Genomic DNA, 18303 nt, shown 5'->3' with positions numbered 1-18303 from the left:
GCTAGTATTTTAAGTGTAGGATAAGCCTGCTTCCCAGTTGGCGCTAGTAGTAAAGAATCCAGTTGCCAACATAGAAGGCCAGGGTTGGATCCCTGGGTCAGGAAGATCGCCTGGAGAAGGAAATGGCAACCCAATCCAGCATTCTTGCCTGGAAAACCACATGGACAGAGGGGCCTGATGGGCTGTTGTCCCTGGAGATGCAAAGGGTTGAACACAACTGAGCACACATTATTATTATTGTTATTGTCATTAAACTATTTTGGCTATTTTCGCTTAAAAACTATTGGTACACTCAGCAGCTGCCCAAGGTTATAAACACTGCTTGATATCTTATGTCTTAAGTCGCTCAGTTGTGTCTGACTCTGCAACCCCATGGACTGTAGCCCACCAGGCTCCTTCGTCCATGGGATTCTCCAGGCAAGAATACTGGAGTGGGTTGCCATTTCCTTCTCCAGGGGATCTTCCCAACCCAGGGATCGAACCCAGGTCTCCTGTGTTAGAGGCAGACGCTTTAACCTCTGAGCCACCAGGGAGGAAAACAAGCTAAACATTAAAACTTTTGGGGTAGTATAATTATGCCTAATTTTTAAAGGGCATTCCTTTCAATAAGCTTTCATTAGCTCTTACGGCAGGATTCAGATGGACTTCTGAGAAAACAGTCTTTATATCCATATAGTTTTGTAAGTAGACAGTTATTTCCCAAAAGGAAAGGAATGAAGATGTTACAATTACATCCACGGTTTGGCATGTCAGGGCCTCTCATAAACTGGGCCTGTTCTCTGCTGGTGTCGCTGGAACTGCCCCGTGACACACGGCACGTGTGTCAAGTGCACAGCACATCAGGGACCCTTGTGGGAGGGAGGCTGAGACAGAGAGCCGCTCTGAAAAGTGGCTTCCACATGTACCAGTTCTGTTATTTCAGAACTTGAGACCTGCCGCGGTCCTGGAGAGACCCTGGGGTAGGGTGCTGGGTACAGCACACAATGTCTAACTGGGAAACAGAAGTGAGCTCTCGAGCAGGTGAGGAACCGCTGACCATCACCAGCATCTTGCGAATGCATAGGCATCCCTCATCCCTGGAGAGTTTTCCACAGTGTCTTTTTCAGCTTCATTACTCAGTGCGGCCCACATGGAGAGTTCCTTCTAAGTTCTCAAACGCTCTCACTTTCCCTGTCCCAGCTCTACAGATCCACAAGTCCTCTGCCAGTCTTGCGCAGGTCCTGGCTGAGCGGGATGGAGAAAATAGCCGTGAGGGGCGGGTCCTCCCCCCACCCAACCCCCCACCCCAGCCCACCCCCCCGCCTCCTCCACCCAATCAGCTCCGGGTCCTGCAAGCTTTGCATTTGAAATCTCTCTAAGGAGTCTTTCCTCTCCTCCTTCTGCTGTTCGAGTGTGCAACCTTTGTCTGTCTTGGAACATATCCTAAGTCTCCTAAACAAGCAGCAGAGTTCGAGAGTTGAAATTACTCTGGGTAAGATTTCCGTATCATTTTCCAGACTTTCAAATCTTCTTACTAAATTCCACCCAGTGATAATCTGGGATCCTATTTATATTGGGACACATTGTCTTTATCTCCCACAATGGCTGATGAGCTGAATTCAGAAATTTTATTTTTCTGCTCATCCGGCTAATGAGCAAAGGCCCAAACATCATCATGAAGGCCAAGAGGTCTTCAGTACGAGCCTGCACCCTCCATGTTCAGTGGCCAGAGCTCTCAAGAGGAAGCCGGCAGAGGGCCCACAGAACCTGTCTCCAAAGAGACGGCAGAGCTGATGGGATGCTAACCTCTCCCACATACCTGGCCATGCTCTGCTGTGGGATGTGATTGCTAGACTGGGAGGAGATGAGTCTGGGGGCGGATGTGAATGCTCCTTGTTCTGGATGTTCCTCAACCACCAGGCTGAAGACATCTACTGCTCTATTCTCTGGGGTCCAGTTGGATACAACCACGGTGCTCAACTCGCCTATGATTCTGTGAGCAAAGATCTCTCTCTGTTTTGGGGTGGTTACTCAAAGCCTCAAGGGGCCATGACTGAGGGGAGGGGCCCTCGTACTGATAAGTACCTTTCTGCTCTGGTCTCACTGTTCCTCAACCACACAGTGGCTAAGGTGATTTTCTATCTTAGTCAAAGGAGATGATGTCACTTCCTTGCTCGACCTCAAGATGAAACCCAAGCTCCCTGGTCTGCCTTTGAAACTTCATCTCTTGGCTCCCCCTGCAGTTCATACCCCAGCAATTCCAAACTATATACTGTTCCTTGGATGTTCCATGCTTTCTCTAACCTCTAATTGAGATGCTCTCTCCAACCACTTTTGTCTAGCAAGGAATTTTCCACTCACAATTTGAAACACTGCTCAAAAATCAATTGATGAAGCCTTCCTGGCTCTTGAAAAAGTTCCTCTCCCACCACCAACCCAGGGAGAGACAGTTTCTCTCTCCTCTGATGCTTCCTCTCCACGGAGCACTTCTGCACCCACAGGTAGTACAGGGTAATGTCATTGTTCCCTGCCTACCTCCCCTGACTACCCCAGGGCAAGATTAGCCTCTCTCTTGTCTTTTCAGACCTGGTACACAGCCAGTACTCAACAAATGCTAACTGGTGACACTTCAGGCCACAGAAAATGAAAGGGGCTTAAAGGCTGCTAAGTCTTCTTACGCCTGTTTCAGGGCCAGAATCAAAGCTGGGTCAGGGCAGATCTTAAAAGCCGGTTAGGGGAAAAAGGACACTGAAGATCCCACACTGACTTTCTAAGCATTGTGGACCAGGGCTTAGGAGAGTGGAGAGAAATGGATCATTTAGGTAAACTGCCCAAGACAGCTGGGTGGGGGTACCATCAAGACTATAAAATCTTCTGTTAGCCTCACAGAGCAGAAACATCTGCTAAAGCCACAGCGGGCAGGCTGGCCAAGTTCAGCAACGGGTTAGCCAGGACAGCCCTGTGACCAGCGGAAAGGGCCACAGAGGGGGAAGAATCAATCATCCAGGAAAAAAGGAACAGGAGGGACTAGCCGCGATACGGGGGTCACAACAGCTTGCAGGGGCCAGACCTGCTGGGGGTTCTCCAGCACCGGGGGGTAGAGGCAGGCTGCGGGGGCTTCTTCTGCCCCTTTTGCCCCAGGCCTCTGCCCGCTCCCAAACCTCCCTCCCACCAGCAGTGCCCACTGGCTATCAGAGCCTGAGAACTTGGTGAGTTTTTCCTCCTGTTCTCTGAGGACTTCGAGGATTTAACGATAAGGTAGCTAGCTCCCCACTCACAGGCTGAAATGACTTACAGCGAAGAGATAATTCATCTGCCAGCCAACATCTCTGCTTAAAGAGTTTTCTTTTTCATATCAACACTTCCATGAATTCTGAATTTGATCAACTCTTTGCTCCACAGTTTGACATTAACAAAACATCAACACTCTGACAACCTGCTGGGGTCATAAAGGAACATCTTAAAACTCTTTGGACTCCATATTAAAACGGGCTTCCAATCTCCATCTTTGATCTCTATTATAAAGCAGTCCCAATAAAATATCGTAGAGATTTATGGGAGAACTTTCATTTGAGCTGTTTCACACCTAAAATAACACAAGTGCTTGAGCCAACAGGCAGAAAATTTAGGTTTAGGTTTCAACTGTTTAGGTTTTATTTTAAAAACTTCTTCACTTATTTTTTAAACATTACCTTAAATTCTATTATTGCCTTGTATTTCCCTCTCAGAGAAGATAGCTTGGGGATATTAAGTAGCTAGATGTCACATCCTTCTGAGCAGGACAAGACTAAGCTAAGGTAGACAGTTGTCCCCTGTCCTAACAGATATCTATCTTTTGTCAAAAAGAGTGCTTTTTCACAGGATTTAAATCCAATACACAAATTTATCTTTCCTTCTAAGGGTACCCTAATGTTAAGGAGTAACTAAATATGTATTAGTGTGAGTAAAATTCCAGCAAAAAGAATTTCATGTATAAGATAGTATGGTGATATCTGGGGCTTCCCAGGTGGCGCCAGTGGTAAAGAACCCACCTGCCAATGCAGGAGACATAAGAGATGCGGGTTTGATCCCTGGGTCGAGAAGATCCCCTAAAGGAGGGCATGGCAACCCATTTCAGTATTCTTGCCTGGAGAATCCCCATGGACTCCCCATGGAGGCTGGCAGGCTACAGGGCCATAGGGTCACAAAGAGTCGGACATGACTGAAGCGACTTAGAAAGCATGCACATGGTGCTAATCTGGACAATAACATGGTATCTGGACCCAAGATCTGTTTCACTGTATACTGTCCTAATCTATGGGAGAATTTCCCAAATCAAGCTTAGACTATAATGCTGACGTCAGTTACCTATAGGTGAGTAACACGGAATGAAAAGAGACTGATGCCACCTTCCCTACAGATGAGAAATCAACTGGCATTCCCTCCCCCACCCCCCAACACACACTCTGCCCCCGTCTGATGAACTCGAGAAAGAGAGAAACGATTTTGCCAAATGAGACAGAGGGAACCTGGGTTGGGGGTGGGGAGAGCAGCAGCTTTGAAGCTGACTTTTATAGGCAAAGTCAAGTGAAAACAGCAGAAAAGTTCCTGGACACGGTCCTTTAAGAAACACAAATGAATAGGAAGAAAGGTCAGAGCAGTGGTTCAAAGGAATCAGAACGCACAGCTGCTGCTGCCCAAGGCTGCGGGCCGGCACCACTAGCGAATGCCAAGCTTGGGGGCAGGGCCCGGCAGCAGGAGCCCTCCTTCCCCTCAGCTCCTGGCTTTTCAGGGCCAAAAAGCCCCAACTCTGCAGTCCCAGAGAGAAATGCTAGAACAGTGACAGTCACAAAACCAAAGCAAAGAGAAGAGCAAAGGAAACAGGCTGATTAGTTACTTAACTCCATTTTCATTTTCTGAATTTGAGATATAATTCCTGGCTATAAAAAGGAGAGTGCGGCTGCTAGATAAGAGAAAGCCATCTGCTTGGAATAAGAACCTCTAGTTGGGTCGAAATTTCTTAAACATTTGAACCTATAGGAGAAGAATGTTTCACATTTATTCACCTCATGGAGTCTGACTGCTACCTCTATTTCTCTTTCCATCACAATGTTATAGGTTTTGCAGATAAAAGGGGTTTTAAAGTCTCATCTCCCTTCCCTAAGTAAGGCTCTGGGCCAGACAGAGGTTGGATTGAGTCAACTGCATTTCTGGGGAGGAGGCGTAGATGGGATGTTTCCAACCTGAGGTTATGTTAAGTGTCATCAAGGTACAAACATCAGAGCTGTGTTCTCAGGAGAGCCCAGTCTGAGTGGGGGTCTTGGATTCTGAGGTCAGTTCCTTTGCCTGAGTAGGCTGCTTGCATACACTAAAAGGAGCCAGAGTGGAATGCTGAAAGTCACCCCAGCAAGCTTCAGAAGAAAAAAGATTTCAACACACACACACCCCATGCACCATTCATAAGGAAGAGCTTGAAGCATTTTCACAAACTGAACACTCATGGGCCCAGACCAAGAATCGTAAGAAGCCCCCACCAGATGGGCCCCTTTCCTCAAGGGTAATCGCTATCTTGTGGAGAAGGGCATGGCAACCCACTCCAGTACTCTTGCCTGGAGAGCCCTGTGGACGGATGAACCTGGCAGGCTGCGGTCCATAGGGTCACAGAGAGTTGGACACGACTGAAGCCACCGAGCGCCATCACTATCCTGACGTCTCGCTTTGCTCGTTTTCGGACGTTATGTACACGGGCTCACACAGTGTGCTCTCGTGTGTCTGGCTTCTTTCCCCATGATGTCTGTGTGTGGAGCTGTCGTTCACTGTTGTACAGCATCCCGCTGAGTGCCTATACCACAGCTGATGGTATTGAATGGTTTCTAGTTTTTTGGCTACTTTAACAGTGTTGCAACAAATATTCTCATACCTTTTCCTTCTAACATGTGCACACATTTCTGTTAAGTATGTACCTAGAAATAAAACTGTCAGGCCACAAAGTATATTTATACATTCAACTTTAAAAGATTCTGCCTATCTTATCACATTCAGATTGCTATAATAAAAATATCACAGACCAGGTGCTTAAACACCACACACTAATTTCTCACTGTTCTGGGGACTGGGACACCTAGGATCAAGGTGATGGCAGATTCAATGTCTAGTGAGGGCCCGTTTCCTGGTTCAGGCATGACACCTTCCTGCAGGATCCTCATATGGTGATGAGAAAGCTCTCTGGGCTTTCTTTCCGTTGCTGCTGCTGCTAAGTCGCTTCAGTCGTGTTTGACTCTGTGCGACCACATAGATGGCAGCCCGCCAGGCTCCTCCATCCTTGGGATTCTCCATGCAAGAATACTGGAGTGAGATGCCGTTTCCTTCTCCAATGCATGCATGCATGCTAAGCTGCTTCAGTCCTGTCTGACTCTGTGTGACCCCGTGGACAGCAGCCCACCAGGCTCCTCCGTCCACAGGATTCTCCAGGCAAGAATACTGGAGTGGATTGCCATTTCCTTCTCAAGGCTCTCTTCCTATAAGGGCACTAATCTCATTCAATAGGACTCCACCCTAAAGACCTAATCACCTCCCAAAGGCCCACGTCCTAAGATCATCACATTAGGGATTCAGTTCAGTTCAGTTCAGTTGCTCAGTTGTGTCTGAATCTTTGCGACTCCATGAATTGCAGCACGCCAGGCCTCCCTGTCCATCACCATCTCCCGGAGTTCACTCAGACTCACGTCCATCAAGTCCATGATGCCATCCAGCCATCTCATCCTCGGTTGTCCCCTTCTCTTCCTGCCCCCGATCCCTCCCAGCATCAGAGTCTTTTCCAATGAGTCAACTCTTCCCATGAGGTGGCCAAAGTACTGGAGCTTCAGCTTTAGCATCAGTCTTTTCAAAGAAATCCCAGGGTTGATCTCCTTCAGAATGGACTGGTTGGATCTCCTTGCAGTCCAGGGGACTCTCAAGAGTCTTCTCCAACAACACAGTTCAAAAGCATCAATTCTTCAGCACTCAGCCTTCTTCACAGTCCAACTCTCACATCCATACATGACCACAGGAAAAACCATAGCCTTGACTAGATGGACCTTAGTCGGCAAAGTAATGTCTCTGCTTTTGAATATACTATCTAGGTTAGTCATAACTTTTTTTCCAAGGAGTAAGTGTCTTTTCATTTCATGGCTGCAGTCACCATCTACAGTGATTTTGGAGCCCAAAAATATAGTCTGACACTGTTTCCACTGTTTCCCATGAAGTGATGGGACCAGATGCCATGATCTTCGTTTTCTGAATTCGTTGAGCTTTAAGCCAACTTTTTCACTCTCCACTTTCACATCAAGAGGCTTTTTAGTTCCTCTTCACTTTCTGCCTTAAGAGTGGTGTCATCCGCATATCTGAGGTTATTGATATTTCTCCCGGCAATCTGGATTCCAGCTTGTGTTTCTTCCAATCCAGCCTTTCTCATGATGTACTCTGCCTATAAGTTAAATAAGCAGGGTGACAATATACAGCCTTGACGTACTCCTTTTCCTATTTGGAACCAGTCTGTTGTTCCATGTCCAGTTCGAACTGTTGCTTCCTGATCTGCATACAGATTTCTCAAGAGGCAGGTTAGGTGGTCTGGTATTCCCATCTCTTTCAGAATTTTCCACAGCTTATTGTGATCCACAGAGTCAAAGGCTTTGGCATAGTCAATAAAGCAGAAATAGATGTTTTTCGGAACTCTCTTGCTTTTTCCATGATCCAGAGGATCTTGGCAATTTGATATCTGGTTCCTCTGCCTTTTCTAAAACCAGCTTGAACATCAGGGAGTTCAAGGTTCACGTATTGCTGAAGCCTGGCTTGGAGAATTTTGAGCATTACTTTACTAGCATGTGAGAGGAGTGCAACTGTGTGGTAGTTTGAGCATTCTTTCGCATTGCCTTTCTTTGGAATTGGAATTGATTTCAATATACAGTTTGAGGGGGAAACAAACATTCAGTCCATAACTCTGAATGGATGCCTTATGAGACCCAGGCTTGATGATTTATTTCTCACTCCAGGTCAGCCTACCAGAACTGCAATATCCTCCTAAGTAACTCATGGCTCCTTAGGTACTAGTGGGCTACCCTATACTGGGGAAGCTCAGAAATTGAGGCTAACAAGGAATGAGGATATTAAATAAAGGCATGACAAACTGTGGACAAGGAATGTCATCAGTAGAAATGGGTGTAACAATAACAATAAATACTTCTTCTGGTCCCAGTTGATAGGTCTTATTTGGTTGTGAGTGAACACTGAGTGGAATATGAACTTGAAAAATGTTGAGCAGACCCTCCAAAAACACACACACATTGAGGGCCAGCCTTGTTCATTCACATGGATAGAAATGCAATGGTGATGGCTCAGGTTTCACAGCCATGGAGGGGAGATCAGGCGGCAAGCCTCACATGCTGAAGTTCAGTGATTTGTGTGGGTAGCACATTTGGGCTGCATTCCCTTAAGCCACCTATACCTGCCCTCGGCTTGGGCACAGGTGTCATAGACATCATGTGGGATGGGGGTCAAACAGAAGTCCTCAAACACCACATTTAGGTTTGAACAGGCCACAGAGGCCAGACAGGGGCATGGATGCTTGGATATAAGCTAAGTCCTTGGGGTAGAACACCTCCTATTCAGATGAGGATACAGCTTTCCATTCCCACTGAGGGGTGACTGAAGGTTCTGTGTCTTTTAATACCACTATGCCTAGAGGTTACCTGTCACTGATAACACACTGTTAATTATAACTGGGTCTGAATGATTATGCAGCATCTGACCCAGAATTTCACAGCTCAGTAATCAACTCCATCCCCCTCTCTTTCAGTATTCTCATAACTGGAACAGCAGAAAACACCTACATGGAGGTTCTGAGCACCTAGTATAAATGGCAGGCAAAGCTGAACACCTGAATAAATCAGATGTCCAATTTTCTTGAGTGTCTTTTGATGAGCAGAGATTTTTAATTTTAATTAAGCCCAGCTTATCGATTTTTTCTTTCAGAGGTGTGCCTTTGGCATTGCATCAAAAAGGTCATTGCCAAACTGAGGGCATCTAAATCTTCCCCAGTGTTATCTTGTACGAGTTTTATAGTTTCATATTTCATATTTAGGTCTGTGGTCCATTTGAGTTAATTTTTGTCCTTTCCCTTCTGAGGGAGTCAGTGACTAGGGTGGACAAGGTGGACATGTGAGAGGAACCTGGTAAATACTAGACATCCTAGGAACTTTTGGATTGTCCCTGAGGACTCCTGTTCTAGAACTGTCAACACCTTTGTGGGCACAACACAGGCACGTTGCTGAAACCAGAGTCCAGGGATTCTAGAATGTACCCCTCTTGGGGTTGGCATGGAGACTGCTGGTATAAGTTATCCAAGACCATGTGTGTAAGGGTGGGTGGAGTGCTGGACTGTACAGGACTGGGTTGGGAAAATGAATGAGGATTCAACTATGCAACAACCCTTCTGCCCAGCAGAGATTCTTACTGCTAGTAGATGGCTGGGGCCAATTGATATGGCTTATTGGAGCCTGGCAGGGACATGTCTGGAAGTCTATCTTCCACATGTCACACATGCTGCCAGGTACGGCTGAGGTGCTCAGACTTCAGAGCACAGCTCTAGAAGGTCCTGGAGCTGAGGAATGATGGGGTATATAATATCATCATTATCCAAGGTGACAACCTCAGATGACAGCCATGTTGAAGCTGCAGTGACCCTGGCCAAAGTGGGCTCCAGACACGAGAGAGAGGCTGAGAAATCTCTGACACAGCTGATGCCTCTATTTGTACAGAGTCTTGGTTTTAGACTTGAAAGAATGTATACTCTCATAGCGGGGTGAACTTACAGGCCTTGGGCCCCATGCCAATCACGTGTTTGGAATGTGGCTCCTCTGTCTTTGTATCTGAAAAGACACACCCTTGGCAGATGGCACATTCTGGGAAATGATGTGATGGGGAGGCAGTGGGCATGGTGGTGCCACAGGGCCATGCAGGAAAACTGACATGAAGTCATCAGTGACAGTTTTAAGGTCTCTACCAAGTAAAAAACAACCCACTAGAGTACCGCCTCTTAAAAAGATCCACTGCCACCCTTCACATTGCCAGGATGACGTGAGTCCTTCCCTTTAGGTCTGTGGTCCACCTGAGTTAATCCTGTCCTTCCCCTTCTGAGGGGGTCAGTGATTGGGGTGGACAGGTTGGGCATGCGAGAGGAACTTGGTAAATACTAGACATCCTAGGCTAAGTCCTATGGCCATGGCCCACTCATGATAGGAGCATGGGCTCAGGCTCCTGGGACCCCAGGAGTGGGGCATATCCAGAGTGAGCAGCACACACAAGAGCTGTTCCTCATGATTTTTTTTTAAAGGACAAACAAACAAAGGAAGAGAACATAATGGAAGCATGTTTTTCAACCCAAGAAACTAGATTTTTACCTTCTGAACCAAGTAGACACTTGTAGCTCTCTCAGCAGCCACTTTATCCAGACTGGATCCCTCAGGAACAAAGTAACTGACATCAGCAATGTGCACGCCCACTTCAAAGTTGCCTGTAAATGCACAAGAAGGTTGATCAGCCTGGAACTGAAGGCCAGGGAGACCCCTCCTGGGAATCTACCCCGAGAAGGCAGGTCGCTCTCCAAGGTCAGGGGGCGTGGAGCCCAGGCGGCCGCCTTCAGGCTCTCCACTGACCCTCTGGGGTGTACGCTAGGGTTACTTTCCTCACTGTAGTCCAAAATATGAGATTTTTTTTACCCTGAATAGACAACACTAACCATTTTTACAAGATGTTTACCACTGCTAAAGTTTTCTTTGAGTAAACATCAGTACACTTGCAGAAGAAGACTCATTTTGGATGATGAATGAATCCTCAGCTCACCAGAAGGAATTAGTCCCTGAAGCCTCTTCGGTCTATGCCAGCCTTCACTCAGCCCCAGGGCTGGCCTTCCTACTTGACTTCACCCTTCCCCCCACCCCAACCCTCCACACTGCTGCTAACACTCGTCAGAACCACAGGTCCAGTGATGTCGAGCCTCTTACTCATGCCCTTGCACGGGCTCGCCTCAATCCACCTTGCCAGCCTTACAGCTCATCTTCCACGCACTCTCTATGCAGACGTCGTCGGAAACCTCTTCCCATTCCCAGGACATATCTTACCTCATCCCATTTGGATGCTTGCTTGGCTCATGCTTTTTCTTACACTTGGGATAATAATTGCAACAGGATTTGCCCTCCCAAATCCTTCTCACCATGTAAGGGTCGATGGAGACAGAATCCCAGAACAAGACAAGATGCTCTGACCTGTTTCCCCCACCTGCACTGCTACAGTACCTAACCCATAGCTGAAGATGCTTATCGTGGTCTTTTCAGAGCTATCATCACTCCCAGACACCACTGTGCGTCTTTACTGGCTCTTGCGCTCACTGTCTGCCCCTATAGTGAAGGCTCCAGGGAGGCAGTGCCTTCAGTGTCAAGTCCACTGCTGGAGGCCCAGTGCCTAGAAGAACGCCTGACACGGTGAAAGTGAAAGTGAAGTCAATCAGTTGTGTCCGACTCTTTGCTACTCCATGAATTACAGCCTACCACGCTCCTTCGTCCATGGAATTTTCCAGACAAGAGTACTGGAGTGGGTTGTCATTTCCTTCTCCAGGGGATCTTCCCGACCCAGGGATCGAACCTGGGTCTCCCGCACTGTAGGCAGACGCTTTTACCATCTGAGCTACCAGGGAAGTCCCTGACATGGTAGGTACTCAATAAGTACTTCCTGAGTGAATGAATCAACAATTAGTGTATTTGCCTGTTGTCTTTCCTGTTCTGGTAAAAGACCTACTTTCTTTCCCTTTTAGAATTGCCTGTTCCCTTCCTGGCAGAGTTTTCTTCAGTAGGTCCCACCTGCTCTATCAGTTCTACCAGAGACCTGATCCGAGGACTCAGGCTGGTGGGAATTGCATCAGAGTGGGCTTGGGGGCTAGTTAGGGTATACATTTAGGATTTACTCTTGAACATCCTCTACATCATCTATCGGATATACTGTGATTATACTCATGCACACCAACATGTACACGTGAAAATGCACAGAATATGGAAAGAGCCCTGTGAAATAGCCCTAGGCTTGGAGACAGTGAGCCGCATGGGCACTGATGATACAAGCACAGGGGAACTGCTTACCATTTAAATATGTGCTTGACAGAATTCTACTATACCCCATTCCGGTTCATAGTGACTGGTCTAGGCATAGGCATGTGATCCAAGTAGATTTACTCTGAGCCTGTTTTTTTTTTTTTAATTTATTTATTTTTTATTGACAGATAATTGCTTTACAGAATTCTGCTGTTTTCTGTCGAACCTCAGCCATAGGTATACACATTAGTTAAGTTGCTCAGTCATGTCCGACTCTTTGTGACACCATGAACTATAGCCCACCAGGCTCCTCCATGGGATTCTCCATCCATGGGATTCCCCAAGCAAGAATACTGGAGTGGGTTGCCATTTCCTTCTCCAGGGAATCTTCCCGACCCAGGGATTGAACTCAGGTCTCCCGCATTGTGGGCAGATGCTTTAACCTCTGAGCCATCAGGGAACCCCTCCCTTTTGAAACCCCCTCAGATCTCCCTCCCCATCCCACCAGTCTAGGTTGATACAGAGCCCCTGTTTGAGTTTCCTGAGCCATACAGCAAATTCCTGTTGGCTCTATGTTACATATGGTAATGTAAGTTTCCATGTTACTCTTTCCATACATCTCACCCTCTCATTCCCTCTCTCCACGTCCATAAGTCTATTCTTTACGTCTGAGCCTGTTTTCAGGGGTTGATATGGACTTCAGAAAAGAGGGTCTCTCTCCCCAGACTCTGGACAGTAAGTCTGGAGCTGTCAAGGAAACACCTTTGCTCCATAATTATGCTAACAGAGAAAACAGGGCTGAGAATCACAGGGAGACACATGATGGCCTTGTTTGGACTTGAGGGCACAGCTGAACATGAAACCAGCCTACCTGTAGACTTGGAAGTTCACTTGTTGATCAATTTCCTTTTGGTTATGACTCACTAAAATAACCATGCCTGATAGCCAAGCTGACTCAGAGGCACTCACTAACATGTCACCACTTTTTCTTCTGCTTTACCTGGATAATTAGTCTTAAGGTATCTCACATTTTAGCTGCCAACTGTGTAGCTATTTCAGTTCAGTTCAGTCGCTCAGTCATGCCCAACTCTTTGTGACCCCATGGACTGCAACACGCCAGGCTTCCCTGTCCATCACCAACTCCCGGAGCTTGCTCAAACTCATGTCCTTTGAGTTGGTGATGCCATCCAACCATCTCATCCTCTGTCGTCCCCTTCTCCTCCTGCCCTCAATCCTTCCCAGCATCAGGGTCTTTTCCAATGAGTCAGTTCTTTGCATCAGGTGGCCAAAGTATTGGAGCTGGAGCTTGAGCTTCAGCATCGATCCTTCCAATGAATATTCAGGTTGATTTCCTTTAGGATTGAAGGGTTTGATCTCCTTGCTGTTGTAGCTATTTACTGTTCCCTTATTTTTTCTTCAGTGGGGGAGGATTTTTCCCTTAATTTTTTAAAATGGAAAAGTGTTTAAACTTGGGGTGGTTAAAATAAGAGGTTCAGGGAAAAATTAGAATTTAAGATTCCCCACTCTCATCTGTCTCACACTCAGGGCCCACCCTCCTACAGGGCAGCATCAGGTTTTTCCAACCAGTCTTGTCACATTAATACTTTAGGGAAAACCCAAATCCATCTAAGAAATATTGGCCGCTATGGGATCACAGAACAGGACTATTTCTCACAGAGGAAGGGGCTGTCTGGAAGGCTGAGGAAAACCAGTGTGGCTCAAAGTTCAGCCGCTTCCCTGTGTGAGCTTCGCAGCTGTGTTGTTGGGTCACCAGGAGCAGAGAGACCTGCCTGCAAAGATCGAGGAACTCAGCCCGGAGAGAATGTGGCCAAGCGTCTCAGACAGCTCAACTCCCAATTTCCGTATTACCAGTATCTAAAACCAACACTGGGAGAAGGTAAAATAAAGTGTCTTCTTTTGAAGTCAGAGTTGTAATATACTGGCCTACCAAGTAAATATTGACTAAAGGAAAAGAGAGAGGATTATTACATCATGATATAAACCATAATTTTAAATTCAGTCTGTGTGCTGTTACTACACATGAACTTTCTGTCCTTAGTCAAAATTGACAAACTGACAAAGAGCTCATTACAGGAGATAAAACATGCAGGGGGCCAATCAAAACAGATTTGAGAGGCTTAAATTTCTCTCGGGATTCCCAGAAGAGCCTCTAAAACCAGCAAAGAGGAGCTCTCTTATTCTTTCCTTTGGACCCTTTTTTATGGAAACCCTAAGTAAATATTTTATTACATATATTTACATAATGTGAACTTGCAGAACTCTTGAGTTTTTATTCTATGAAAGAGAAAATACAAATCCAAAAGGTTATGTAGTACATGCTGCCAAAACATCTAGGACCAATTCGATGTTTCAAAAAGTACTGTCTTCCATATAAAAGTATTCCTTAATTTTTTTTTTTTTTTTACATTAAAAACGTTCATCTGCTGGGGCCAAGGTGAGTCCTGAGAGTTCTGAAGAGCTGCGGAAGCAGAGGAAGGGAGAGTTCCCAAGGCCAGCCATGTGTGGCTCACTGTGCACAGGGCTCCCAGACTTCCACGATTGCCCCTTTGGATGAACTGGAGTGAACACCAGAGCCGTTCCACCCGATGAAAACGCTGACGGAATACAAGGCAGGGGCTTAAGGGCCTTCTCTTCTAAGCTGGCCTCCCAGTCAGTTCAGCCGCATCCCAGCCGCCTCCCTGTCAGGCAGCCCACGACAAACCCTCCCGGGTGGGGAGATCACGTCTTGAAGCCACTTGCTCTATTTCTGAGGAGCTCTGGTCGTGAGCAAGGGCTCCCTTACACAGACCCAGGATGCACGGAAATGGGGCCATGAGATTATTCTAGCACTGGGCATCTGTAAGAGAATCCGTCTGCTTAAGGCACCCACAGTCTAATGGGGTGGGCAGACACACTAACATGGTGATGGTCTGGTGTGACCAGGGCTATGAGAGAGGAAGGTTGCAAAACCTCATTCTGTGGGAGCAAGTTGAGCTGAAGTCTGTTTCTACTTCACTGAGAACATGTGAAAGTGTTTTGTCATTTAGAACTATATGAACGTAACATTGACAATAAAGATCATAAAAATGATAAGGATAGCAGTAGTGACCATTCACTTAATATCTATTTTGTGCCAGGGGCTCCACACACTTTCATGTAGTTTTGACTATAGCCATATAAACCATGTTTCACAGATGAGTCATCTGAGGCTCAGAGAGGTTCCAGGTCACTTGTCTAAGATTACCTGGCTAGTAATGCAGTAAACACTGGATTCAAAACTGGGGCAGATCCAGAGCCTCTGCTCCCTTTTATGACCGCCCCCACCAGCAACTGCTGTCGGGGTAACTCCAGAACGAGCCAACACATCCCACGTTTCCATCTCAGTGGGTCACAGCTGGAAGTCCCTCCCTGTCTCTTCTCATTGAGCAGAAGCCACATTCTTGGCTCTGGATTCAGCAGTCCTGTCAGGGACTTTTCCTGGCACTGTTTGCAGCCACATCCCTGCTCCCACGGCCATCTCTTTAGCCTCTTGTCACAGGGACTGACTGCAGAACAGCCTCTAAGCCATCAACTCCAGTCCTATTCAATTACAAGTCCCTGAGATCGAATCACTCCTTTCCACACTTCTGGTCTGCAGTCATCTTAGCAGTGGCAGAGTGACTGTCCCAAGCACCTGAAAGGGGCAAGCCTGTTACAGAAGGGAAAGTACCAAGCGTCCCTTTACCAGGAGTGAGAGCAGGGCCTTCCAGACGCGGGTCACCGGCGTTCACCTTTACCCCCTGCGGAAACCTTGCAGGCCCCCACAGCCCTAAGCATGCAGCCCAGTCCTGGCTTCTAAGGTCTTACTAGCCTGGCTCCTGCCAGCGTTCTTGCCCTTTGGCTTGTTTCTTCCACTCCTCTCTCTGTATGCTGTGCTCTGTCACTGTGTCAGTAATCGTGACAAAATTTGTTATCATGTGGGTCTGCCCTGAGCACGTTCAACTTTCCTGGCCCTAAGCCCTTGAGTACCAGAAACTGTCACCAAACTTCTTAAACCGTTCAAACCCATCACCTCCCTTGCAGGGCGTTCTCCTGTTTCTCTTCCTGATGACCCCCGCCAGTCCTGCAGACCCCTGTGTAAAACCCGCTCCCTCTGGCAGGCTTTCCCAATGACCTAAACCAGGTTACCCCCCTCCCTCCCAAATTTGGTGTCTCCTACAGCATCTTACACCCTCCCTGCAGCCCCCACCCCCACTGGAAGGAGGTCCTGACATAGGTATCTCCCGCATCCTCTGTAATCAGCACAAAGAGCAAGGAAAAGATAGAGTGCATGGCTGGCACATGAAGTGGCGCTAGTGGTAAAGACTCTGCCTGCCATTTCAGGAGACGCAAGAGATGTGGGTTTGATCCGTGGGTCAGGAAGAGAAGGTCGGGAAGAGACACGGAGAAGGAAATGGCAAGTCACTCTAGTATTCTTTCTGGGAGAACCCCACAAGAGAAGACCAGTGGGCTATAGTCCATGGGGCTGCAAAAGAGTCAGACATGATTGAGCACATACGCAAGAAAATAAAAACACAGGGCAGATTCGCTGCCACTCTGGGTGGAAAGGGATTGTAAACCCTGCCAGGTCTAACTGTGCAGAATCCTCCCCACACTGGGTTCTTCCCTGAATGTGTCCAACCTTTCGCTTGCACATCCAACGTGCCTGAGAAACTACTACTTGCTAGTGCAACCCACTCCACCCTCAGACAGCAATGCCGATGTGAACAAATCTCCCCTCAGAGCCAAAACACCTGCTGAGCCCCCCCCCCCACCCCCGCCGATGGCCCAGTTCCACGCCCAACGGGGCCGCCACATCTCCTCCAGGGACAGCACTCTGCCTTCAGTAACGAGTGAAGTGGCCCAACTCTTCTAGGGGTGGGGGGGGCGGGGAGGGGGGCTCTCCGTGCGGGGCAGCAGCAGCTCGGAATGTTTACCCCCGAGTCTGCAGCCCCTGGGTCTTCTCTCGGTGAAACAGCCACAAGGCTTGGCATCAAGTCACTTCAGAATCCTCAACACCCTCCTCCCAAACATGCTCCTAATAACCACCTTCATTCACTCAATTAGCCACTAACACATACTTATTAGGCTCCTACTCTATGACAGGTATGTTTTTTTCCTAGGCGCTGGAGACATACAAGTAAACAAAACTGACGAGGTTCCTTCTCTTGTGGAGCTTACACTCTCGAAGGGGAGAGAAAGACAATAAGCAAACAAATTAAATGCTAAGATTGCTTACCATAGCAAAAACAACTTGGAAGAAAATAAAACACAGTGAGTGATGAGAACGCCTGGGACCTACCTCAGATTTGGTTTGGAAAGGTGTCTCTGAGGAAACAGACTGAGATTTGTGTATATAAAAGGAAGTCATGTATTGACACAGTGGAGAGCACCCAAGGGGGGAAACTAACCAGAGCAAAGGTCTGGGGGTGTGGGCAGTGGGGGGTGGCTGGGTGCATCTCAGAAACAGAAAGAAGACAGGAAGGGAGGGAACTGGAAGCCGGGAGGCTAGAGAGGAGGCCCAGTGAGAGATGCCCCGATGGGCCAGGAGGAAGTATTTATATTTCGCGTGTACTTGGAACCCACCAGGGAGTTTTAAGCAGAGAAGTGCACGCGTTGAATATGCCACGTCCACTTCCTCATGTTGTCGGTGCCTTCGTCCTCGTACTATGTTCTACTGATGCACTGAAAACAGCGGGCCTGAAGGAGAACACGATCTCTCAGGAACAACACCAACAGGCAAACAAAGTTGAGCAATCCTTCGGTGACGTCACACGTGTGACAAACAGAGGTAGATGAAAAGGAGCTCAGCCCACTAGACACACTGACAGATGCAGCAGGTGTCGGGCTTCCTGCCCCGCAGACTGGTTTCCATCCAGTCCACGTGACGGGAACACGCTGCTCTGGCTAGGGTCACTCTCTTGACCTTGCGGTCGGTTTTCCCAAAAACATGTCTTAAGAGAGTGAAAAAAGAAAAAAAAAAACCAACAGTGTTCTGGAAGCTCAGAAATGGTAAGCCAATCGAGAGGATGGAGAGAAAGGGACTTTCTGCCATCCAGACATCCCCAGCTGGGAGGGGCCTCCCGTAGGGCAGCAATCCAATCGGAATGCAGGACCTGACCTTAGTGAAGTCGCTCAGTCATGTCCAACTCTTTGCAACCCCATGGACTGTAGCCCACCAGGCTCCTCTGTCCATGGACTTTTCCAG

The 18303-nt window shown here is 47.6% G+C and overlaps 1 protein-coding gene across 7 annotated transcripts in view; it reads right to left on the bottom strand.

Annotated features, from left to right (window-relative positions):
* DIS3L2 (DIS3 like 3'-5' exoribonuclease 2) overlaps positions 1–18303 on the bottom strand; it is a 357732-nt gene that overhangs the window by 110578 nt on the left and 228851 nt on the right. For all 7 annotated transcript variants that reach the window (XM_060410516.1, XM_042244406.1, XM_042244405.1 and 4 more), the window contains one exon: positions 10395–10507. In XM_060410516.1, coding sequence (XP_060266499.1) covers positions 10395–10507 — 113 coding nt within the window. The remainder of the gene's footprint in view (positions 1–10394; positions 10508–18303) is intronic.

The sequence above is a fragment of the Ovis aries genome, chromosome 2 (assembly GCF_016772045.2).
Source record: "Ovis aries strain OAR_USU_Benz2616 breed Rambouillet chromosome 2, ARS-UI_Ramb_v3.0, whole genome shotgun sequence".
NCBI classification, from domain to species: domain Eukaryota; kingdom Metazoa; phylum Chordata; class Mammalia; order Artiodactyla; family Bovidae; genus Ovis; species Ovis aries.
Note: the sequence above shows the minus strand (reverse complement) of the source record. Positions and strands in the feature narration are given on the sequence as shown.